This window comes from Syngnathus typhle, linkage group LG5, assembly GCF_033458585.1.
Source record: "Syngnathus typhle isolate RoL2023-S1 ecotype Sweden linkage group LG5, RoL_Styp_1.0, whole genome shotgun sequence".
Classification (NCBI taxonomy): domain Eukaryota; kingdom Metazoa; phylum Chordata; class Actinopteri; order Syngnathiformes; family Syngnathidae; genus Syngnathus; species Syngnathus typhle.
In genome coordinates this window covers 10,168,666-10,193,664 of record NC_083742.1, presented here as the reverse complement: position 1 = coordinate 10,193,664, position 24,999 = coordinate 10,168,666, and the positions used below count along the sequence as shown (strand labels likewise).

The following is a 24,999-nucleotide window of genomic DNA, read 5'->3' as shown; positions in this document are numbered from 1 at the left end:
GAATATTCCATTGATTTCGGGGCCAAACAACAAAGATGAAAAACTAGCTATACCGACGCGTTTTAGTAACTAAAGTGCCAACAAGGCGGCCATGTTGGAAGGGACAACGTTCCCATTGAAGGCAATGTATTGACATTAAAAATTAGTCACAACTTGCTCAGTTCTCAACTTCTTTCGGGGTTTACTTTTTTATCAACACCAAAAGGCATTTTAACAAAAGGTCCTATGTTAAAAATGTTACCCCACTAGGGTCATCTTATGAGTTCCCTGCATAGGATTAGGCCGGCTTCCTCTATTTTTTTATTGTCGCCCACACACGATGCATTTACGCCTCCAATCTTTGCGTCGACGTATGTATGCAGCAAAAAAAAGGACCTGTTGCATCCCCTGACGTGCAAGCGTTAAACATCACCCGGAAGTTTAATCAGAATGCCTACAAAAGCATTTCCGGTCATCTTCCGCATAAGAAACCTTTAGAAATATTCATGGCGTGACGCTTTTGTATACACGAAGGCAATAATCAGGCTTCCAAGATGAACTACGTACCTGGGACAGCTAGTCTCATAGACGAGATCGACAGTAAGTTTGAGAGGAGAATCGAATCTCGTAGAAAGTTAGATCATAATGAGGAGTGGGCTTTATGTCTTGGTCTAACTCAGTCAGTCACATTAGCCCGGTCAACGCTGTTGTATAATGTCCTATCTCACCTGTGCTTTGCAGAAAAACATCTGGTTCTCCTCCGAGATGGTAGAACACTCATCGGATACCTCAGAAGCATTGACCAATTCGGTACGTTTATGTTGGTTTCCTAATCGGCGCACTATAGAGATTCATAGAATTCCGCATGATACCACTACCGCTGTGTAAAATTTGCAAACTCAATTTGTTTGTCTTGTTTTTCAGCTAATTTAGTTTTCCATCAGACAGTTGAACGTATCCATGTGGGCAAGAAATTTGGTGACATCCCCAGAGGAATCTTCATTGTGCGAGGAGAAAATGTGGTGCTGCTTGGCGAAATAGTACGTATGCATTTTCTTTCTGTTTCACCCATCATCATGAGTCATTTTAATTCGTCCGGTAACTAAGTTTTGAAAAGTTTAGTATGTACACACTGACCTTCATGACTTGCAAGGTCTTGTCTTAAATCCAATGCAATATTTGCCAGAGAAAATAAAAGGAATATTATGACCCAGGCTCAAATGCCTAAAAAAAATCCACATAGTTTACATGGTAACAAAACAGTCAAACTATTAGTAAAGCTACTTTGGAAGATGCCTGACTGACAGGACAACAAAATGTTAGTGGTGTATTATTGGTAGTTCTGAAATTGGAAGGCTGGCAATATCTCATCTCTTCTGCATGGTGTTATGCATGATGAACTCAGATTTGTTGCCCTTTTAGGAGCATTTAACTAAAAAAAAAAAAACCAATCCGCTTTTGGAGAGTTTGTTGTGATATTAAACATCAACGTATTGAGTAGCCCTACAGATCCCTCTTAAGTAGAGTTAAGCATTTTTATTATGTTTATGTTTATGCAATTGACAAATTCCTCCAAAATGCAAACTCGTTGTTTTTTTATTCTAAGTCTTCCTTATATTTGACAAAACATGGATGAATAAAGTGGCTTAAGACCTGCAGCAACTTTGGGTGCATAAGGCAAATTCCTATAAGATCAAATGATTGAAATGCTTTTGTATTTCTGGTTGTTCTTTTGTAAAGCTTGTACTTGTATCATTCACGTTTAAGATTATTTTACTTCCAGCACATGTCCCTTATGAATGCATATTTCATTGCAGGATGTGGATAAACCATGTGACACAGTCCTGCAGCAGGTCTCCATTGAGGAGATTCTGGAGGAGCAGCGGTTGAAGCAACAAACTAAGCAAGAAATGGAGAAAGTGAAGATGCAAGTCCTGAAAGACAGAGGCCTCTCCATCCCCAAAGCTGATAACCTGGATGAATATTAACACAGCCCATGAGCTGCTTCAGTTTGTATCAGACTGGAATCTTGGTTGAATTTCAAAACATGATTTTATGAGCACAAGGCAATATTTTGCTTTGCCTCCTTACTGTAGTGTACTGTATACATTTAATTTGAATGAAACTCTTTCAGTTTTTCGGTGTCGAAGGTGGCAAAACTCTTCGTTGTGGCTCATTATGATAGCAATTATTTTACAGCAGCACTTTGTGTTACTCAATGTGTTTGTATTTGGAGATATAAAGGCCTGCAAGTGACACAAAGGTAATGGATATGCTCCATTAAAATATTATTTTTTATTCATGGCTCTCTTTGTTTTCTCCCCATTCTCCTTTGAGGATGGATGTGAAATCCGGTTGGCTGAAGAAGCTAACAAATTACCTTGACAAGTGTAATAATGACATTCGATTTCTGTCACTGATCATAATTAAATCAATCAACAGGAACCAAATATAGGCACCACTTTTTTTTTTCATAAATCTCTGTCAGTGTTTGCATTTTTAAATGATCATATCTACAACATTCCTAGAAAATCACAAAGTAGCATCACTGGTGAGCTATTTTTAGAACACACCTACGGGCTACTCGTGTTGTTCTCGCCCTTGTTCGTGATCCCTGACATAGATTCTGCAGTTTGAAAGCAAACTAAAATAAGCAAGCACACATCACTAGAATCAGAAGACAATGACAGTAATATATGAGGTAAATAACAAAATTTCGTGGAACTAATATAAAATATTCCTTTGTTTGTCCCAAATGAAGGAATCATTTATAAATAGAATAGATATAAGAATTGACGTTTTAAATGTCCTTCCTGGCCTTGACTGCCTATCGCTGGCCATGTTTTTTTTTCTTTGTGTTTTACTTTTATGATATTTTTTAATGTGCCTCGGCTCAATAAACGTGAAATGTTTCCGAATGTCGGAAATAGAATTTCTTTTACTTTGAAGACTCACAAAATGCGTACACTTCTGCTAAGTGAAATGAGCTTGACACGATTGGGGGCCGGGGGTCCATCCCACTTTCGATGACGTAGGAGAGGGGCGCACTGACGTCCGCTTTCTGCACTCAGCCAACCCCTGCCGCCGAAACGTGAAGCTGTCGGTATCCCACTGGTGCGCTGCAGTGAAGAATCCACCGTGGGGAGTCGCTTTGCTGACAACAGTTTCTCCAGTGTGGTTTTTCTATGCCCTGGGGATATCCTCGAGGCACATCACGCATTGGACGCCTTTGCGGTAGTAGAAATGCAGCAGCGCACTTTCATCCCACCACCACAACGATGTCCGTGTTGCACAGCAAGCAGACCTATAACACCCTTTTTCATCTCTTACGACTTTGTCATGAGTGAAATTTCCTGGTCGGCCAACAAGGAGTGAAGACGCTTTTACCCGAGCCGTGCGAGCCCAAAGGACGGTGGTTCCGCTGCAGACGTTTGTGTGCCGTGAACCTCTGCATTCGGGATTTTTTTTGTTTTGTTTTGGTTTTTGATGGAGCTGGAGAACATCGTGGCCAACACTGTACTGCTAAAAGCCAGAGAGGGTAAGTTTCAAGATGCAAGTGCCCATGGTTCTTTCTCAGTGAAATGAAACGGAGCTGGTCATGACTGCAGGTAAACCTCGCCAGAGGATTCCCACACCTTGTGCAAGGTTACTGGCAACATTTGAAACGATTCAACGAAATCAACTCAACACATTGTGTCCTCATCATTTTGGATACAGTACGCGGTTTTTCTCTCATATGTCCGACCAAACCTGCTCCTCACATCCGCTTTCAGTTTCTGCGAAAATGAATGAGCGCTTTTTGCAGGACAGACACATAAACACACTCGTATAAGTATTTTCGTTTAAAATGCACGGAAAAAATGGAGCCAAACAGATGCGCCGTCAGCTAGTAGGGAGTGGAAAAGAAATCGTAATGGTGATCAGATCTGATTTATTACAGTACATGGAAGTCAAATGAAATAGGATAATGTATTCAAATGTAATTCATTGCCCACTATTGCAATAGTATGAGATTATCCTCTTGCAGCGGAAGTATAACATTTCCCTATGTAAATGTATTTTCTTGATCAACTTGATAAACTCACTGGACATGTCATTAGGTACACCTGCTTTATTTTGTGAAATAGTTGAATCAAAAGTGTCTTTATGATAACTTTGAATTAATACTGCCAGGCATGCATACAATAAAGCACAATTAATGGTTTGAAGTGATGCGCAACTACTCTGATTGTGTTATTTCAACAGGGACAAATAGAGATAAAAAAAAATGGCAGGGCACAACCACTCCTTACTTACTGTCAGGTAGGCACCCTAGTGTCCGCTATTGACGATTACTTACTTGTCATTAACACCTTTTAAACACATTGGCTTTTGAGTTAGATCATACAAGTGTATTTATTGTTGTGGCCAGTGTGTGTATTTTTGCTGCATTCATGCCCCTCCCCTAAGAAATAAAATGATTCTTTATTGACAACTTTAATCTGTTCTAAGTGTATCAAACGCACCCTTGTGTCACAAACACAAATGTGGCAGCATAAGGGTTCTTGTATCAAAAGCAAAATGCGCCATGACGACTCTGATTTTCTGACAGTCCATTTAGTAGCTCACCGTGACGACATGCTTTGGAAAAAGGAGGACAGCCTGCGTGAGTGGCGTTTGTGCGAATTAATGGCATAATAAAGTGCAACGGGAAGCTTCCTCGCTATGAAAACCCCAACCAACGGATGCATTCGCCTACACGTCCGATTGGACATTTGTGTTACGGAAGCAGAGCATGACTGGGCCAGAGGGGGAAATCAAGCTTAGCAAATTAATAAGAGCAGTTACTGACCCATGACAGAACTTGCTTGTCCCAGCTGCTCCATTGGTCTTTTTTCCAGTCTCTAGCTGTGTGTGGGAGAGAAAAGCCAGTACCACATGAAGGGATGAGATGGCTCTATGAGTTGCTCAAGTATAATATTCTCAGTGGCTTGTGTGCCGTAACTATCACTTGCGCTCAGCGAAACCTGCCACTGATTGTTAGAAGTCATTTTGCTTCATGTCCTTTAAAGGTTCCAAACATGTTTTGAGATTTCGTTTCATCTTACAAGGCCCAGAATGTATAGCAGAGTTTTTAATGTCGCATGGTAGGAGAATGAATCAAAAGTATCCACCGGGTTGTGTTGTACGTTTGCGTATGAGAGAGCCAGTGCAGAGCTTTGCGGCTTCCATCCTCCATCCAAATGCTCTCTGGCTCAAAATCAGAAATAAACAGTGAAGTTTAGAAGTGCAATTCTGTTGATGTTTGGCCAAGTGGCACCTCTATCCGCAGTGTGACTCTTAAAGATACAAATCCATTGTAGAAGTGTTCAGCACAGATTTCTGATCAGTTTCATGTCATTCCCAATGAAGAAAATATGAGTCATCTTCTATTTCCAGTGGCCCACCCACTAGCAGAAAAACAAAGCAATCACGACCACTGTCTTACATAAAGAATGGTATTTTGCTCCATCAGTTAGAAGTAGCCTATCAGCGGTCTAATCAGATTGATTGTTGCATAACAAACTGAGTGGGCAACTGCCATCCGATCTCCATCTTCCTGTGGAGCCGCTCTCCGGTCTCTGTGGAAGATACTTTATGGATGATGAGTGCGTGCGGTGAAACATAACACCCTGATCTTCCAGCATGGTCATCCATGCATCAGTTGACTGCCACTCTCAATGCTCTGACAATGCTGTCACTGTCTGTTTGCTAATATGCATTATCGGACAAAATCTGCTGGTGTGACAGCTGATCAACAGAAAGAAACGTATTCAGGCCAGGCTTGGCTGAGTGTGTGACTGTGACGTGCTGGAGCATGCTTATTTAACAGTAGCTTACATTTAATAGCAGCCTGTATGGTTAATTTCCTAGGGTGAATTCTTTTGTTTAAATGTAACCGCACTCCAGAGTGTCAGTGAAGTTGACCGCGACTGTGTGTGTGTGTGTTGCCTCCCCATTCACAACTCCCCATTCACGGCAGCGCTTGTAGAGTCCCAAACCGGCAAACGTCATTGGAAGTCGAAATGAATGAGCGTACAGGGGGAAAAACTGGAGCGCTGCAGCCAGATGGCCTCGCTAAATGATGGTAACATAGCGGGAGTATTTAGTTTGGGCTGCAACTGACTACAGTAAATTCCACTCTCCTGCAGCCTGCTGACATTCTCAATCTGTTTTCTTGTTTCCGATGTTTGGCGTCTCACACAACCGTAATACAGTAGTGAGTGTTGTTCGTCATTGATGGAGGAAGAACAATACTAGTAGCTTTCCTTTGAAAAAGATGTCCCTCTTCATGGGAAATGATTCGCGGCTACGTTTACGCAAGAACGACAGGGAATCTTTGTTTCTTTCCGTTTTTGAACAGTTCTGAGTATACACACAGCTTCTGAAATATTCCTTGTTGAGGCGACGCTGAATAAATGCTTAATATTGCATCAGCTAGTTAGTACATAGTTGTCAAGCCAATAGTTGTCTCTTTACTTTTGGCCCTGTAGATTATCTGTACATCCCTACATGTGCTCTCTAGATATGAATAAATTGAAAAGTATGCACTTGCTGCAAAATGGAGTGCACTACTTTGCTACAACCAGCAGAGCTGCTTAAAGAATAAAATATGAAAACAATCTAACAGCCATGATGTCAAGCCTCATCATCAGGGAGCTGGCGTGAAGGCTGTTGCGATACCACAACAAGTTACAGCAAGCTGGCAAATTTTTGTGAAAAAGACCTGTGCCACATTCTTGAACGTCATCCATACAAGTCTAAATCTGAGTCCAAACAGAGATTTGTTGGCTGTACATGCGGTCGTACATGAAGGCATCAAGAAAAGAAGAAGTAGAGATGCACATTTCTACATTGGCACCACCACGCTGTGTGTTTTGAGTGGGAGTGTGACTCACTTTTTTTCTTGAGTGGAAATATTCAGCTCTGTGGCACTTGCATCTCTATTGTTATTGCTGCCTCTGCCCACACATGCAGTATAATGGAACTCTGGATGCTACGACTTCACGTCTGTTCTTTGGGGGTTGTTGAATGGAACTCTGGGAAATAGAGGAGAGAACCACAGGTGTAATGGAAATGGATGAAAAAAAAAACTATTATTTCAGTATAAAACTCCAGGAATGTCCTGAGCAGCACAGCGCATCATGGTTCTTCCTCCCCGTAAAACTGAAATGCTTAAGTAGCATTTATTCTGTCTTAAGCATGTGTTGTTGCCATATTTTTAACAGCACATCCATTTAATATTTCATGTGCATTAGTCAGGGGAATAATCAATATCTCCAGCATGTTTTAAAGCTCCCACCCTTAGTCAGCAGCTGCATGAAACACTGTTTCTTTATGACGTGCATTCGCATTCTGCTCTGGTACTATGACTTGCAAGTTCTTCAAACTGCTGCAAACCGTGTATAATGGAAGTGTTTACTGTGTCAATAGGAATTGACAGTTGAGAGTTACTCACTGGTATAAACATTTTTAAATGGCTTTAAGAGTAAAAATAAAATCTGCGCTAACTGTGTATAGTAAAATCATCAATCATTGTCTTCAAGGAAGTCTAGAATAAAAACAGCAAGGGAAAGAAGAACCTGAACTTGCAGTTCTAAACTACATGTTCAGATGTCAAAGGCAAGATAAGCAATAAACAGCAGGTTTATGTTAGAAGCCAAAGTCTACAACAGAATCTTGTGCAGGTCTTTTCTTTGTTATTCTTTTCTGAATTGTTGTTATAACATGGACAAAACAATTTGGAATTAAAAGATTGTGTAAAATATAGAACAAACACTTCCACTTCAATGTGGACAATATGTGAGTGTGTGTTTGTGCAACGGTGAGAGAAATTTTAGAAAAATTAAACAGCCACGGAAGGCTGTGTAATCATATTAACTCTATTCCAGGGTCACATGCGTTTAGGGCAACATACATTGCACCAGGGTAGGTCGTACAGTACAGTTAACGACAAAGCTTCACCCCGACATTAACTGAAATCATTGCTCATAGAAATAAAGATTACATAGCCCTTGCCTGAATTGCCTTATAGAAAAATATTTATGGATCCTACCAACACAAAGGTCAGCGTCGCTGCCGAGGAGTGTTTTATTATGGTGGCATTCACAAAGACCAAGCTGCAATTTTCACATGCCTAGTTTTTGTATGGTTTGGTTTTCGAAATTTTTGTAGTTGAAATTTGTTGCAGTTTTTTTTTTTTAACCAAAATCGTATCACTAGGCCATTTCCTGGAATCAAGCGGCAACATGAGATTTAGTTCATCATCCAAAGTATTTTTTCCCTTGTTATTTATAAGTCATGGGCGACTCGGTGGTGCACTAGTTAGCACAGTTAGGAGGGTGCCGGTTCGTTTCCACCTCCGACCCTCCCTGTGTGGAGTTTCTATGTTTGTTTTTTATGTATGACTTTTACCTGAAGTCATCTAGGATAAGGTCCAGCACCCCCCTGTGATGCTGAACAGGATGAGCGATACTGAAAATGAATGGATGAATGTTAATTGTGACTACTAAATGAGCCAGAATGGAGCAAAAGTAAGTGCCAGTTTTCCCTTGGATGAAGAATGTGAGAAAAGAACTCAAAGTACAAACACTGCTAAATTTCATACAGATGCTGCAGGTTTGATCATCAATCGCTAGCCAATACAAATTGGTGGGTTGCATTAAGAGGGGCCACTGGCAGTAAAAAACGTCTAATGCCACATGTGCCAATGCACATAATTTGTAGGCTTATGGCTAATAATTGGAAATTATTTCCTACGGGAAATATTGCCTTGTTTTTCATACGATTGCGGTTTAGAACGGATGAATCATGAATACCAAGGTCCCACTGTAAGCTTAATTTCCCGGGATGCCCTTCATTGTTCCACTGTAATCAAACAGGAAGATAGATAACGTAATTTGTCAAAGTTTAACGCAAGAGCTGCGCTTATACTTTTTCCATTCCGCATTCCATAGTTAATATATTATTAGAACAGGAAACCCGCTGCACCTGACTCTTCCTAAACAGGAAAGGTACCCTGCCTTGTCTGCTCTTGTGCGAATTCAGTCCTTTCATGCAATTTATACGGGCATGCACATCGGCAGAAAATCACTCCAACAATAACTGCTGTGAGGTCATGGACCGGTTTGACTACCTCAGAGTATATGAACTCACTCTGCCCTTGGGTTGGTTTCTATTTTTAGCAGTAGTGATTACAAGGACATGAAGGTAAATCGTCACAATGATTGAATGCAGATTGGAATTGTACTACATGCTGAGAACAAGGTCTGCCTTTAATTGTAGTTGTCATGGTTATATTTCATGGCCTCACATTATGCAGTTTAGCATTTACGACACCACGAGAATACGTCATAATTGTCAAAAATGTACATTGTTTGCTGCGAGTGCTGATGAAATAAAGTTCATGATTGGAGAGGCTAGTTCAGAGATATTAATGAGGCTACAGAACAGAGAGACCATCATGACATCATTGCGGACCAGGCAAAAGCGTCTTCCGGCCATAGTCTTCTCCTTGTGCTCAGGTCTGGGCAGTTTCCCTCCGCTTCCTGAGGCACACAAACGCAGTGAAGCATAACTACAGGAAGCCCTCGAACTGGTCTTCTTTCTGTAACAAAGCTTTGAAGCTTGTGCGGGGTTTTTATTGCAGGTACTGGATTGCGCCGTTTTGTCTATTGATTATTCTTTTACTCTTGTCCATATCAGTTATTGCCTCCTGCTATTCCCCCTGCTAATGCACAGCTTTTACAGTCTGCCCAAACGCATTTTTCACGACAATACTGCATTAGATAAGAGACGATTTCAAGCAGATACAAACTGTCCATTTGCAAATGGGCTTGCTATGTTATTTATCTTTCGGCTATATATCCTACAGCTCCGATGCCAATGGTTTCGATCTCGTGAACAGTTGGACTTTGTGGAGATGCAGGAGAAGGAATACTTTCTGAGAACAAAGGCGTTTGTATGTTTGTACCTTTCCCGACCACCCGGCTGTGACTCAACCGTGATACCGACATTATGTGATGTGAGAATCTGTGAGGAGATAATAAGCGTTAGCTCATTTGTTGTTTGTGAACTCACTTTGAGGTTAGTATACTGACAAGGTGAAAACTCAGAAATCAAAATTTGCCTTCTTTGGTGACACATCATATTGTGATGCCAGCATTATAGCGTAATGGTCAATTGTATGTTTCAGAATTTATTTCTATCCCGGTGTGTCAAAACATGTCTATGTTGACTCTGTGGTGCAAAAAAACTGAGCACTGTTTATCTTGAGAACAACAAGCCCCATTTTTCTATTGATGGAACTCCATACATTCATTATTCACATTATTATGATCATTCTTTTTGTTTATTCTAGTACGGTATTTTTCACATTTAAACATATTCAACTTGCACGTTTTTCATAGTTTGGCTGGTCTTGTGAATTATATAAATTAGAACTCAAACTGTCACCCCAAATTCCATTTTCCTAATCACGTTGACATTCCGTGCATTACTGGCACCTTTTTTCCACCGGCGGAAATACACCAAAAGTATGTGTCAACTGCAAAAAGACAATCTGAAAGGTAGAAGAAATAGAAGCAGAAGAAGAACTAGCAGACGGAGAAAAACTTTAATCATGGTGTTACTCCGTGCCGCCAGAGGTACAACAAGCACACACTCATAGTCACACACATAGATGTTTTGGATACCAGCAACCTCCAAGTCTAGTGCCAGGAGGACGTCCTTCCCTCTTTAACTTTATTTTTACTCGACTTGACATGCCTTGATGATGTCAGAGCTGTTAAGGGGAAACATAAATAAAGTGTAGTGACCACACAGCCCGTATGGAATAAATTAAACTGACATGGACCTGTGCACAGCAACGCCTCAGTCCAGAGTGTATTTCTGCTTCCGTGTAAGTGACGGACCCTGAGAGCATGAGCTCTGTTTCATAAACTAACTAACTAAATACATAAAGCCTGGGAGCAAGGGCAAAATGGTTCACATTGGACATGAGAGCTTTCCGTTGTTTTAACAGTGCGGCTTTGTCAAGCAAAACATTTATTAAAATGATACGTACATTTGAATTTATGTGTATCTTCTGACAGAAACGGATTCGGTAACAAGCTGTGGCATTGATGCTGTCATTAAAATACGTCCCTGGTTTTTGAATGATTGGAAATTGGACGGACCCAAACGTTGAATGACAGTGTGGGTGACCTATGTTTACTTCAGTTATTTGAAACAGTTGAAACAAGAAGTCCAAAAACACTCTCCCCTCCAGGGACTTCTTTTTACACAAGAGGCAGCAGTGAGTGGGGTTGAACTCTCAGTACAGACGTCATAGTTTCACGGAAGGAAATCAAATGATTGGAAGCAGTAGGGCACACAGATGTGGATCATAACTACATATACTGTATTAAGCGTTTTCCAGCAGCTTAAATCAGCGAGTGTTGCTGCTTATGGCTTATGAAGCCTAAAACAATGTTGAGGAGTAGCAGGTGCTGTGAGTTAATGATTCTCCTAGGGGATATATTGGCTTGAGTTATTAATAAATTCAAGCTTGGTGTTTGTCTTGGGACATATGACCTCTTCTCAACTGTGATGAAAGAACATCTTGATCACATGCTGTATAAAAACTGTTTATCCAATTGTTGTTGTCATCATCGTATGTGGCTAACTCACTCCTCAGGGAGAGTATCTCTTCTAAAAGTAAACCCTGTATTTAAATAATCGATTCAAAATGCTTTTGTTCTGTTTGACGCTATGTCGAAAAACGTTTTACGTCATTAAACCCGTCATTGAATCATCTATTCAAAATGCTTTTGTTTATGTTGACACTATATAGAAAAACGTTTTACGTCATCAAACCCGCAGCCTCTTTTTGCTTCTCCTACTCAATTTTTCCACAAGACTCCACTTTCTCCAAAATGTTAGCAATGTCTGTTCATTCAGTCTGAATCATCTGTGAGGTCAGATGACACTGTAAAATGTCAAAGAAGAATAGACCATTTGGCTGTGATCAAGAAACAGTTGAGTGATGGTACCATTCCACAAATTACGAGGTGAGCAGGATTGTGTAATGTCTGCTCAACTAATGGCAATACGTCCTCTATCAGGACTCACAAGATTTATTGCCACTCAAAGAGTCTTCGGTCTTAGCCATGTTAAATGGAACCGAACCAAATTGTTACTGGACACAGATTGAAGGAAACTATCTTTCGACCTCAGTATAAAAAATAACGAGCAACCAGTATGAAAAATGACTGCTTGCATGCAAACAGCACAAAAAATCCCCATTCAACCTCATAAAAACATTACGTCCGTAACAGAAGTCTTAGTGATGAAGTGGAACAACAGAGGAGGGGAGGATGAGGCGGTAACGAGAAGACAAAAGTGCTGAAGCTTTCCCTCGGAGGATCCAGCATGACGTGGTGCCGCTCACATTCCAGGCTTATTACTTAAAGATGTCTGCTTGTCTTTGCTTTTCCTGTTCTCATGCTCGCAATATTGCAGCCGAGTCACTCACAGACGTTTTCCGCTGCGCTTAACAATTTAATGAATTCTCAGCCAGTTTGGGAGACAGGATATACTGTAAATCAATAAAAGCAAGAGTCTGGACAAAACAGCTGGAATCGATTATTTAAAAAAATATAAATAAAAGGAATTGTATTTGCATCCTTTCGGGAAATTAAGTTAATCGAGGAAATGAAGACAAAATTCATCTGTGAATTAATTACCAATATTGCAAGAATAAATGGCTAGATTCTCCTTAAAGAGCAAATCTATTTGGATTGAATGATTTAAGATGTTGATGATGCAAAAAGAAGTGGATGCTAGATTATCCACAGCAGTGCAATCCAATCTGGCATTCACGTTCTGGCCTATGATGGGAACCGAGAGGGTCAGAAGAGGCTTCTTTTTGTGTAGATGCACACATTTCCACTCAGAGGAAAAGTGGTGAATTAGAGAGGAAGTCCAACGTAATCTATGAATTAAATATACAAGCTGAGACTATGATTTCATTCAGCGGAGTCTGCAACAACCCCACCCCGTCCCTCGCTCACTCTTGTCCTCTCTTTACTGTCAGTAGGCCTTCACTTGCACTCTACTAAGAAAATCTCTTCTTTTGCTGTCACTGCAGGTGGAGGAGGCAAGCGGAAAGGGAGGAGCAAAAAATGGAAGGAGATCCTTCGTTTCCCCCACATAAGTCAGTGCACTGAGCTGGGCAACAGCGTTGGTATGGTTTGTGTGTGTGTGTGCGTATGCTGACCTGAGTTTGGCAAAAGTGTGTCCGGCTGTGTTTTATAGGATTGTGTTTGTCTCTTTCTCTGTAGAAAAGGACTATGTCAGTATCTGTGAGAAACAGCCTATTGGAAGGCAACTCTTCCGTCTTTACTGTGAGACCAGACCGAAACTGCAACGCTGCATTCAACTACTGGATGCAATGGTAGGCACACACGCACATACACAAACATATACCCAAACACACGTGTGTGCAACAACAACAAAATCAACCCAGCAGTTGCATTATTTACAGTGGAAACAATTGCAATACTTTTATTGGCCTGGTAGAGTTAAGCTTTGACTCTACATATGTTTCACAAGAATTCACTTTTTGCAATGCATGCATTCCATTACATTGCTGCCTGACACTGTGCTGCCATTGGCTGATGCAGCAAAGAGCAGATCAATAACTGAGTGGTGATAATTATTCAGCTGACCCCCTTCCCCCCCAAAATGCACCCCACTATCGTATGCGCATCCCATGTCGCTTTCTGTTCACGTCTAGACGGAATACCTCCCACTTGACACGTTTAAATCTTTGTCTATGCCGAGAATATGTATCTTTGCGGGTATGTGACCATACAAAGAGGGCTGCATTGTTTCTCACACCACTCTAATTCCAGCATACACCCCCTGCACATAAAAACACATATCCCTCCAGCTCTTTCTGTCACTGTCAAACTGCCATAAAAGTGACCCACTGGCGAGGTTCCTGACTAACGTTTTTGTTTTTTTATATCGGAGCACAATCGCACCTAATTCAAAAATTGAGGCACACACTAGAAAGTAATTTTTTTTTTTTTTTTTTTACCGGTAACTAATTTTTATTTATTTTTTTACCGGTAATACTGATCCAAACAGAATTTCTTGCGTTGACAGTTGCTTCACAAAACAAAGAGAAGTCATTATCGGATCGTCTCCTCTGACACGTTAACACCTACTGGAGAAAAAGAAAGCACTCTTTTACATTGTTCATTGTTTTTTAGTAAACTTGCTCCTCTTTGTTCACTGCCATGTCGCCAGTGTTAACAGTGGCAATTCAGCTTGACAGCAACAAACAATATTTCATAATAATTTTTTTAAAAAAGAGCAAATTTACAGGTCACGCGAGCGGTTGAAAAATGTAATAAAAAAATGTGTGAGTGTTTAGGTGCAGTGTCAGGAGACCTGCCCTCTGCAAGGGGGAACCTACTGTAAATGCCTAAATACATGCCTAAAAATAAATATTCTATCATTTCTGTTGTCCAACATGTCAACAGCCTGATTGTTTGTGTTAAATCAAAATAAAGCATTTTCTTTTACTTTGGGAATCCATTACGAACATTTTTGGCCAATTTTTTGACACAACCAGTGACTGAATCGGAAAAATACTTTGCAGATTAATCAAATATTGAAATAATTGATAGTTGTAGCCCTGCTCTCTACAATGACGCAGGTGTTTGGTCCCAAGTGAATAAGCGAAACAAGACGAGACTAGTGCGGTCAGTTTCTATTTTGTGTTAAACTATTTCATTATGTTGCTTAATTCCCACCCTATGTATTTCTTTCGGTAACACGTTGTTGATCTCATCTGAGGAGGGATACGTGTGAGACATGAGAAACGTGGTTATTTAGGTTTCTTTTTGTAAAGCTGGAAAACAGCGAGCATGGCCATTTGGAAGAGAGAGAGAGAGAGAGCTTTTAAAGAGTTTGTGTGACTGAGGAAGGAATTTGCTCTGGGGTTCCACTAGAAAGGGCGTGCACATTTTGTGCGTGCGTGCTGGATCCCCCCCTCTTGCTTCCAAAAGGTTAAAGTGGCACCTTGTCTATTAGGCTGAGCTCCTACAATGTCAATGACTACATTTAAGGTGGCGGCACAATCTCGTCAAGTGACTGAGTTTGTATGTTTGCCAATTTATTAGGTAGACAAATGGAAAGTAATGAAACAAAGTCTTCCAACCAATTGACCTTCATTTTTATGTTGCGCCATCATACTGTGAAGTCTTCTTAATATGTTGCACATCTCATTAATATTAAATGATTCGGCATCAGTTTGTCTGCACATTACAAGTGTATTTCTGCTCATGACAGTGTATACAAGTTGTATGTCCTTTCTGCCTTGTCCCGAAGTGTCAGTGACGCTGCTGCTTTTTAAAGCCTAAATCTCCAGGCTTATGTGTGTATGTACTGTATGTATATGTGTGTGTGCGTGTTTTATAGTGGAAAGATGGTGACGCTGGTGTGACACACTGTGACACTCCAGGACCTCGAGGAATCCTGCCGTGTTTTCTGTGTGGTTGCCAGGCAACACAGGGCCTTGTTGGGGGGAAAAAGCCACTGATAGACAGTGTCAGGCTAGTGTGCAGCCCTCCACCCATCTTTTTTCACATTGAAAGTTAAAAGTGCTCTCTCGGAAATGCGTCAGAGTTCTTTTCATGTCTCTGACACGTCCAATATGAGCAGCCTTTAACAGTCATGGCTCGCTGTGTGAATGGCAGCATATGTATAGACACACAGCCAAGTGCACCATATGTTTGTGAGAGTGACAGCAACACACGCATTTAGGACCATATTCTCCCGTTCGTGCGTAAGACTTTTTTTTTTTTTTAAGCGCTTGGACTTGCACACCTTTCATCTACGCGGTTTCTCCCGTCTGGACTTCTGACACACCCGCATAAGCTTTAAATGAATGTGGAAACATCAAACTAGCATGATTAACTGACATCATCGGCGGTGTGGAAATATTGTAACATGTATTTTTCCCAAGACTGGTGAATGTCAAGATAAGTTGCAGTGTGGAGTTTGCATGTTCTCCTTGTGCTTGCTTCGGTTTCCCTCGACGTACTCCGGCTTCCTCCCACATTCCAAAAATATATAAATTGCCCAAAGGTGTGAATGTGAGTGCGATTTGGTTGTTTGTTTACAGCCCGATACTGTTCGCCATGACAATGGCTTGGAGCGTGGGTACCCAGTATAAACAAATGGATGGATAAAAAGTCAGTTGCTTAAAGATGACACAAAAATCACAAATTTCCACATTACATCTAGGTCTTGTCAATAGTCTAGGCTCTCTCATTTAATTATATACCGTATTTTCCGCCCTATAAGGCGCACCTAAAAACCTAAAATTTTCTCAAAAACCAACAGTGCGCCTTATAGTCCGGTGCGCCTTATATATGGACCAAATTCCTAAATTTAAACTGGCCCAAAGCATTGTGTCATGAAATCAATCATAAATGGCCCGCTAAAGACTATGAATCATGAATCAAAAAGACTATGGATCATTATTTTATGATTATAAAGTAATTTGTTCCGTCTGAAGTTGAAATAAAAAAGATAAAATGGAGAATGATTTGATTTGGATTAAAAATCTGACATGATGCATTAATGGTGCGCCTTATAGTCCGGTGCGCCTTATATAAGGATAAAGTTTTAAAATGGGCCATTCATTGAAGGTGCGCCTTATAGTCCGGTGCGCCTTATAGGCCGGAAAATACGGTATATTGAATTATAATATATTTTCTGCCAACTATAACTTCACTAACACAATGGAAATTTAGGATGACACATTTCTGGGTGTTGTTAATGATACGAGTCATTTGCTCGTACAGGAAGATTACGAGGTGACGCCTGACGAAAAAAGAAAAAGCAGAGGGGACCAGATTGTCAAGACGTTTCTTTCCAAGCAAGTGAGTTAACTTCCCGAGTTTCTTGTTACAGTTACAGTGTTCTTCTTTGTTGTACGCAATAATTGTTTAGACTAACATGATCCTGTTTGGAGGAGTGTGTCTGTTGACAAAGAGAATTGTATATGCATGTGTTGATGTAGTCACCTCAGCGTGTGGACATTGCAGAGGTCTTTGCAGATCAGTGCCGAGAGAACCTTGAGCTCAGTCCATGTAAGGAGATCTTCAGCAACTGCCGCAAGTGAGTCACCTCTCCATCTTTACATCCACTCACCTGCTTACTGTAATCACTTGTTTTTTTTTTCTCTCTTCCTTGCCTTCACACATCCCCATTTCACATGTACGGTGTATAAAACATTGGCTTACATTTTACTGTGATGACTGAGCCCCCCACCTTTGTGTTTGGAACCAGAGCTGTACACGACTACCTGAGCGGGGCTCCATTTGCAGATTTTGAGAACAGCATGTACTTTGACCGCTTCCTGCAGTGGAAGATGCTGGAGAGGTCAGTTCCTTTAAGGTTTATGCAGCGGGCCTTCACTAATTGTGGGGTATAATGCGCGATCTCAAAATTCTGTAAATGATTGACGCTCTCCTAAAAGTGGATTGCCATAAACCATAAATGTATCGACATATCATAAGAGAGTAGTGTCATTTTATGGAGTGTCATTACGTACATATCAACAATTCTGATGATGAAGATTTACTGTATTGTTGGAGCCCAGTGTAAACATCTGACCTATGCCGCAGTTAGCGGTAAAATGGTGAGAGCACGTCAGTGTTTTCTGACCCAAAACTGCTATATCCATCCTGTGACCGGTCTCAGATAGGTTTAACGATATGTTGCTGAGTCAATGGTACGAATTCTACCGGTTTAGATTTTGTGTTTCCGTGAGCTTGGCAGCTGCAACAGACTACCAGTGAAATGTAACAACACAATAAAAAGCAGAATATGAATATATGAAATAATAATTGACAAAAAATACACCCATATTTTTATCCCATTCCAGTAACTGAGCTCTACATACAACAAAAAGGAAATACTACTCCATTTTTTCCCACATACTATCCACTCAAATAGTTCTTTTACAATATATCACTCACACTCTTCATTTATTTGGTCAACTGTAGAGACGTTTTGAAACTGAAATGGATGCTACTCACGTTGACCTCAAAACGTCAATTGAGCATTAAAAACTCAATAACCTCAAGAGACCTTCAGTGTGATGAAAGAAAAAGGAACCCAACCCCAAAAGTGTCAAGGTTTTAGAAGGGAACAGCTGACTTGTGGACGCTCCTAATAGGAGTTGATCACTCTTGGCAGGAACATCTTTGATGCAGAGCAAGCACCATATCAGATGCAGCCTCAAGTAAACAGCAGGCTCTCAGAGCATCTTTGATCATATCCGTTGTCTGGAAAGTAAAATTGCACGCAAGAGGCCCCATCCTGTGCACAGGAAACAGACTCAGGATGGTATTGAGTTCTGCAGATAATATCTGTGTCCTAATCAATAATACAGTGGATGAACATGTATTAATGGCTTTTCCTCTGTCTGTGTTTTGTCAGGCAACCAATCACTAAAGACACTTTCAGACAATACCGAGTGCTTGGGAAGGGAGGATTTGGAGAGGTGAGAGATACCAGTTTGGCAAAAGTAATGAGACTTTACCAATACGCTAACTCGGAATTTTCCAAGACATAATTTCTACGAGATTCGTAAGACTTCACGGATGAAGGACGATAAGACCTGTCTCAAAGTCTTTATAGTAGTAGTCCCGAAGATATTTCATGGTTTTGATGAGATTGTTCCAAAGAGGCGTTTATGAATGTTGCTTTGTGTACTCAACAGTGTCATGCTGAGATTTTCCCAAAACTGTCCCCACAAAGTTGGCAGCAGAGAATTGCTGAAAATGTGACGAAGGGATTTAGTCCACTCTTGGTTTTCATAGCTGTGTCTCAGTGAAATAAAATGAAGTGATGCTGTCTTTATTTATTACAATGTGAATAATGTGTGATGCACTTTGGTTTGTCTCAGGTGTGTGCCTGTCAAGTTCGAGCGACGGGAAAGATGTACGCCTGTAAGAAGCTGGAGAAGAAGAGGATAAAGAAGAGAAAAGGAGAGTCGATGGCGCTCAATGAAAAGCAGATTTTGGAGAAAGTTAACAGTAGATTTGTGGTGGGTAAACATTACAAAAGATAGTTCTTGTCGTGTGCTGGTCACATTAAACCACTTAACAAGTTCCTCTGGCCTCTAGGTGAGTTTAGCGTACGCGTACGAGACCAAAGACGCTCTTTGTCTGGTGCTGACCATAATGAATGGTGGCGACCTGAAGTTTCATATCTACAACATGGGCACGCCGGGCTTTGACAAAGACAGGGTCCAGTTTTATGCTGCTCAGATCTGTTGTGGTCTCAAGCATCTCCACAGGGAATCCATCGTCTACAGGTATAGCAATCTAAGGACTAGATTTCAAGTTGTGGTTAGAAGTTTAAAAGAAATATCCATCCAGAATTAAGCCAAAAGCAACTAGTCACGATGAAATTTGCAAAAGGACAATGAACCAAATTTAGTAGTGTCTGCATAAATATCATATCTTATGTATATTTTTAACCATGTCTGAAGAGAAAAAAATCCCAAACATGCCATCCTATGTGCATATTTATTCCGCAAAGGAAAAAGAACGCTCCAAACAAATCATCAATCAAAAAACCTAATTTGTTGATGAGTAACTTCTGATCACAACTGTGACTGATTTAATTTAGATGAGTTAACAGATGAGTTAAGGGTTGTGTACATTATTTTCCTTTTCATTGTTTTTTCTTGCAGAGATTTAAAACCAGAGAACATCCTACTTGATGACAATGGTGGGTTTTAAAGCCTGATATATTTCATCGCAAGTATTGCATATATTTTCCGATGTATGTAAAAGTATAGTGTAAAAAATGGATAAATGCTACTTTAGACCTTTATTTTCAAAATGGTTGTTTTTGGAACCATGTCGATTGTATAATTACAGCATTAGCATTGTTATTTTTGCACTGCAGGCCACATCCGTATTTCTGACTTGGGCCTTGCTATTAAAGTGCCTGAAGGGGAGTTGATCAGAGGAAGGGTGGGGACAGTTGGCTACATGGGTAAGTCTCAATCTAATTAACATCTCAATTTACACATGCAAGTTGTTCATCTGACACCCTGTTTGGTCATGTTTAGCTCCCGAAGTGATCAACAACGAAAAGTATGGAATGAGTCCTGATTGGTGGGGGCTGGGTTGCCTCATATACGAGATGACCGCTGGGCGATCGCCCTTCCGTGCCCGCAAAGAACGAGTGAAGAGGGAGGAGGTGGAGAGAAGGGTGCAAGAGGAAGAGGAGGAATACAATGACAAGTTTACAGAGGACACCAAGGAAATCTGTAGAAGGGTGAGGAGTCGACAAAAAAAGGTTCTCGTGCAGACTGGTAGACAGTGAATCATGTTGTGGTTTGTCTCGCCTCCAAACTAACTTAGCTGCTCACCAAAGACCCAAAGCAGAGGCTAGGGTGCATGGGGGACGAAGCGGCAGGGGTCAAGGCCCACTCCTTCTTCAAGAACATCAACTTCAAGAGGCTAGAAGCTGGAATAGTGGAGCCTCCTTTTGTACCTGATGTGAGTAATCTGATATAGTGTCCCCCCGCTATATGGCGGTTTATCACTTGCAATTCTGTTAAATTCCTGATTGATTGATGGATTGATTGGTTGATTGATTTTGGTGATCGCACAGAAGACGCCACATCAAGCTTTCCCGTCACTCAGTCGGACTTAACCAAGGAGAAAAACCACAATAAAGCCCAAGGCATAAAATAAAGACACAAAGGGGGCAACGTGCATTTCAAGTATTTGATCAAGTCAGCACAAGTCAAAGTTATGCATCCTGTACATAAAAATAAAACATGTTAATTTGTCTTATAAGTGCAAAAACAGCCCAACGGCAGCTATGCTTCAAAAGTTAAAAAATATATATAAATTGATCTAATTTATAGATCTTTTTTTACGATAAACAGGAAAACTTCGTTTGTGTATTTGACTATTGTTTTAGTCATGGTTAAAGGGCTTTTTTTTAGGGCACCGCTGTGCTGTGCTGTACAAGAAACTGTTTTGTTTTTTTACCGATGTCGAGTAGTGTACGGCTGAGTTTTACTGACAAGGAAAAATATTTTTTGCAGGTATTTTGGAAATTTATTTGAAATGGTTTTAGAATTTATCAACATTTTCATGTAGTGATTTTTCTCTACTGGTGCTCAGAGTCCAGATGTATTTGAGGGGCTTTTTTTCTTTAGGACAACCGTAGTGATTTTATTTTGAACTGTCTTCAGTTTACTCTGTAAAATGTGTGTATTACCGGTGTACCAGGAGATGGCAGCCTAATCAAAGTGGCTTTGAATTAGTGACCTTGCCAGGATGGGAAGGCTTGACTCATTTGAAAAAGATGCTCTCCTTGCAAGGAATTTGATTGACCTACTTATGTAATGTCCATCCATAGGGGAAAGGAGAGCCACAGTCGGCAACACACTTTTCAGCCGTTAATGCTGGTAGAACAGTGAAACACATAGACAATCAGCACAGACTGACTGGTTTTACACGCCAGCCCACCAGGACCAGTCTTATGTCCACAGACACTACGATGTTGTGTTTAAAGCATGTGGGAGGGGGTAAAACTATAGAAAAGATTTTTATATGGTGACTCTTATTGCGGATTTTCACATTTTTGACACTTGCAGAGGGCTATAAAGTTAAATGTGTGTTTATACCCCGACGCCAAATCATTTTGGCCGATCATGGATGGATGTGTGCATTAAACATGCCTTAATCTTCAACATTCTTTTTGAGGTCAAGAAAAAAAAACACTTGTTTCATCTCATCCTCTTGACGGTTATTGGCCTCTTGCAGCCCCGGGCAGTCTACTGTAAGGATGTGTTGGACATTGAGCAGTTCTCCACAGTCAAGGGAGTCAATTTGGACCAAACTGACAATGACTTCTACTCCAAATTTGCTACAGGCAGTGTTTCCATCCCATGGCAGAATGAGGTGAGCGTGTGTTCCTTGACGGACTAATGATAAATACAACAATTTTTTTGCAGTAAGGGACGATGTCTCTCAGTAAATTTTCATTTATTTTGTCTATTACTCTTAGTTTGTGGTGTACACATAAAATGATTTGACTGTGTGTTCATCAACAATGGAGCCAATGTTTGTAATAGGCCAAAGGTTTCCTCTCTTCCCAGATGATAGAAACGGAGTGTTTCAGAGATTTGAATGTGTTTGGCCCTCAAGGGATGAGACCTCCAGACCTTGACTGGAATCAACCTCCAGAGCCTCCCCGACGCAGCCTGCTGGACAGGATCTTCAGGAGGCACGTACGTAGAAACAATTGGTCATGCATCTCATCATGCAAACTGCAATTCTAACGCCAATCTTTTCTTGTCTGCTTTAGCACCCGGAGGTGCCTATTTCCCACAGCCGCGTGCAGTCTTCCAGTGTAAACTCTGTGGACTCTATGTCCAACTCTGCCCCCTAGTGGTGCAGTTACAGCGTGGGAGCCATATAGGAAACTCTGAGGGTTCACCCACTGCTAATTAGTTGACAGTCGGGTCCTGAGACTTTCTGCTCAAGGTCTCATGGGTCAGCCCAGACCCAGGTACTCAGGCCATTTTGTTTCTAGGGTGGTCAGAGATGTCTTGCAATGTTTGGACAAACCCTCTTACCCTCAGGATTGTTGGAAAACAGAGAAGAGACACTCGTGTTGATGAAAGAGTTAAAAGGATACAAACTAAGCTTCTTTTTTTTTTTTTTTTTTCATCAGGGGAACCATTTTAATATAAAGACCCACTATAGGAAAAGAAAAGTGGGCCCTGGTGATGTTTCTTTTTTCCCCCAAAATCAAAAAAGTTTTTTTATTTCCTGCCCTGTACCCAACAGCTAACCATCTATCTATACTAGTGCCACCATCTGTGTATCACTCGTCATACTTTCTTAGTTTTACCTCATATTACTCCCTAACATTCAGAACAGACAATTATGTCCACAACCTCAGCTCATTATTAATGTCGCCTCATGTACACTCAGGCCAAAGATTACAAATCAGATGTGTGATGTTGATGTAGTGGTCTGAAGATGTCATTTAGAATTGCGTGAGATCAGTATGTAGGCTGTTTGTTCAGTATACTACACACATTCTCTGTCGTCACATTCCTAAAATAATGGCTTAAGTCAATTTGTCGCCCAGAAAACACTAAAACTGAACCAAAGACTAAATGTATAAATTAATTGATCATATAATTTTGCATGAGATGGTCAACTGAAGATCTAGATGATTTTTAACAGAGGTTACCAGCATGTTTAAGATAAAAAATTATTATTTTTCGGACCATTCGGTGTATCGTAATATTAGGCACAATATCAATGATGGGTCTATTTTAGAAACATTGTCATACATAAGCTGCACAAGATTATAAAATGTATTATCTTTGTGAGGCATTGTGTGTTAAATAGTTTCCTTAATTTATATAAATAAAATAATATTGTATCTTAACAGCCTCTCATTCATTTCACCAAATAACTTCATGCAAGTGGATAATGGCATATCTTCACGCAATCATATAAATCACGTTGTGTTACGAGAAGTCATTTTGAATAACTAAAATAATGTAATAATTAATAAAGCTAAATGTATGTTCATAATCTTGTAAATTAAGTTTTCCCATTTAATAGGAAGAGATTTAACTGTGCCATATTGTAACATTGGAATCACGGCACCAGAAACACTTTTGGTCACATTTGGTCTGACCGCAGCATTAGGCTAGTAGGACTAGTCGGAAGCATCAACTAGTTCTACTTCCGGTAGTGATTAGATGCTGATGAGTATGCGAATGTAATAGGAAGGAAGTTGAATTAAAGACTACGAAGCGAAAAGCTGACATCCATCCGTGTATAAGTGGACCGAATTACATTGTGCATTGTTGATTTTTGAGAACATTAAAAAATTTGCAGTATGTTGAAAAATGACACAGGCCATTATTTTAGAAAGGTAAACGATAAGGTGAGCCTGGGGGCATATCATATAGCTTGCATAGCGACACATTTATCAGACATAAACAGCATTGTGAGAATTGTGATGTGTTGTCATTGCATGGGCACGTGTACGTATGGACAGCTGTATTCCTTTGCTTCTGCATACCTCATTCCACTGATGTTATTGTATCCCATACAGCACAGTATCTTCCTCGGTTTACAGTGTCACTTTAGAGTTGACTTAAAAAAACAAATAAAAAAGATAATGAAAATTCTGTCCAGGATCGTACAGAAGAGGATTAGGGCCAGTGAAGAAGAAAAAAAAACGAGGGGGGACAGGATTCTGACTTTTTTCTCAGAATTCTGACTTTAAAGAATTCTGAGAAAAAAAGTCAGAATCCTGTCCCCCCTCGTTTTTTTTTCTTCACTGGCCCTAATCCTCTTCCGTAGGATCGGATAGATTGTTTTGTTGAGGATTTTTTTCTGCACAGTCCCTGTGAAGTGTAGAGGAACACATGCACTCAGCTTGACTTTGAAGTTGCACAATTTAAAATAATGTCTTGCTGGGGTTTTTTTTTCCACCAAAACGAATATGTTTTACCTCTTAAGGCACATTCTTGCAATGGTAATTCCATGCAAAGCGTCTTTTCTACAGTTTAGTTACAGTTCCTGAATTTTTAAGTGTTCTTGCTCCCTTAATGCCTTTTGCGTTTCAATATTATTGCTGCCTCATTTTTACATGTGTACTGTTTTTTTTTTCTTCTTCACATGTTCCGAATGTTTAATCTTGTCTAAAAGCTCTTCGTCTTGTGTTTCTGAGACTCAATAAGGACGTTAACCATGAATGGTTAATCTTATCTCCATTTTATTTATCTGGTCCACTTCATTTATGTCTGGAAGAGGAAGATGCCTGGAGAAAGCGAAAATTAACACAGAGATAAAGTGACCTTGTTGCAGCAGCACAGCCAATTAAAAAAAAAAGAGCATCACCTCGTCTTCCTGTTTTTAAGTGCATGTT

General features: G+C 40.4%; 2 protein-coding genes across 6 annotated transcripts; both read left to right on the top strand.

Annotated features, from left to right (window-relative positions):
• The first annotated feature begins 419 nt into the window (after positions 1-419).
• lsm1 (LSM1, U6 small nuclear RNA associated) lies at positions 420-2,277 on the top strand. Its single transcript, XM_061278108.1, has 4 exons — positions 420-579; positions 721-789; positions 904-1,019; positions 1,797-2,277. Exons 1-4 carry the CDS (start codon positions 534-536, stop codon positions 1,965-1,967), a joined length of 402 nt encoding a protein of 133 aa, XP_061134092.1. The 5' UTR covers positions 420-533; the 3' UTR covers positions 1,968-2,277.
• A 755-nt stretch (positions 2,278-3,032) lies between these two features.
• Positions 3,033-23,502, top strand: grk5l (G protein-coupled receptor kinase 5 like). Of its 5 annotated transcripts, none has more exons than XR_009714408.1 (16): positions 3,033-3,517; positions 13,127-13,222; positions 13,320-13,432; positions 16,860-16,937; positions 17,078-17,175; positions 17,347-17,439; positions 18,502-18,565; positions 18,971-19,111; positions 19,191-19,381; positions 19,763-19,800; positions 19,981-20,070; positions 20,147-20,355; positions 20,442-20,579; positions 21,861-21,998; positions 22,245-22,327; positions 22,405-22,461. XR_009714408.1 is itself a non-coding variant. In XM_061278104.1 (16 exons), the coding sequence occupies exons 1-16, from the start codon at positions 3,466-3,468 to the stop codon at positions 22,451-22,453; spliced, it is 1,716 nt and encodes a 571-aa protein (XP_061134088.1). In that variant the 5' UTR covers positions 3,033-3,465; the 3' UTR covers positions 22,454-23,502. The 5 variants fall into 5 exon arrangements, 4 of the variants coding, with proteins under 4 accessions (XP_061134088.1, XP_061134087.1, XP_061134089.1 ...); XM_061278104.1 differs by having other exon boundaries at positions 22,196-22,323; positions 22,405-23,502; XM_061278103.1 differs by having other exon boundaries at positions 22,196-22,327; positions 22,405-23,502.
• Positions 23,503-24,999: the final 1,497 nt, after the last annotated feature.

What these genes read in the sequence shown, in the direction of transcription:
- lsm1 (XM_061278108.1), top strand. Translation starts at nt 534, where the DNA reads ATGAACTACGTACCTGGGACAGCTAGTCTCATAGACGAGATCGACA. An exon ending in TCTCATAGACGAGATCGACA is followed by an intron (nt 580 to 720) that starts GTAAGTTTGAGA and finishes TGTGCTTTGCAG; the next exon opens with AAAAACATCTGGTTCTCCTC. An exon ending in CAGAAGCATTGACCAATTCG is followed by an intron (nt 790 to 903) that starts GTACGTTTATGT and finishes CTTGTTTTTCAG; the next exon opens with CTAATTTAGTTTTCCATCAG.
- grk5l (XM_061278103.1), top strand. Translation starts at nt 3,466, where the DNA reads ATGGAGCTGGAGAACATCGTGGCCAACACTGTACTGCTAAAAGCCAGA. An exon ending in AAGTTAACAGTAGATTTGTG is followed by an intron (nt 19,112 to 19,190) that starts GTGGGTAAACAT and finishes TCTGGCCTCTAG; the next exon opens with GTGAGTTTAGCGTACGCGTA. An exon ending in AGCCTCCTTTTGTACCTGAT is followed by an intron (nt 20,580 to 21,860) that starts GTGAGTAATCTG and finishes GGCCTCTTGCAG; the next exon opens with CCCCGGGCAGTCTACTGTAA.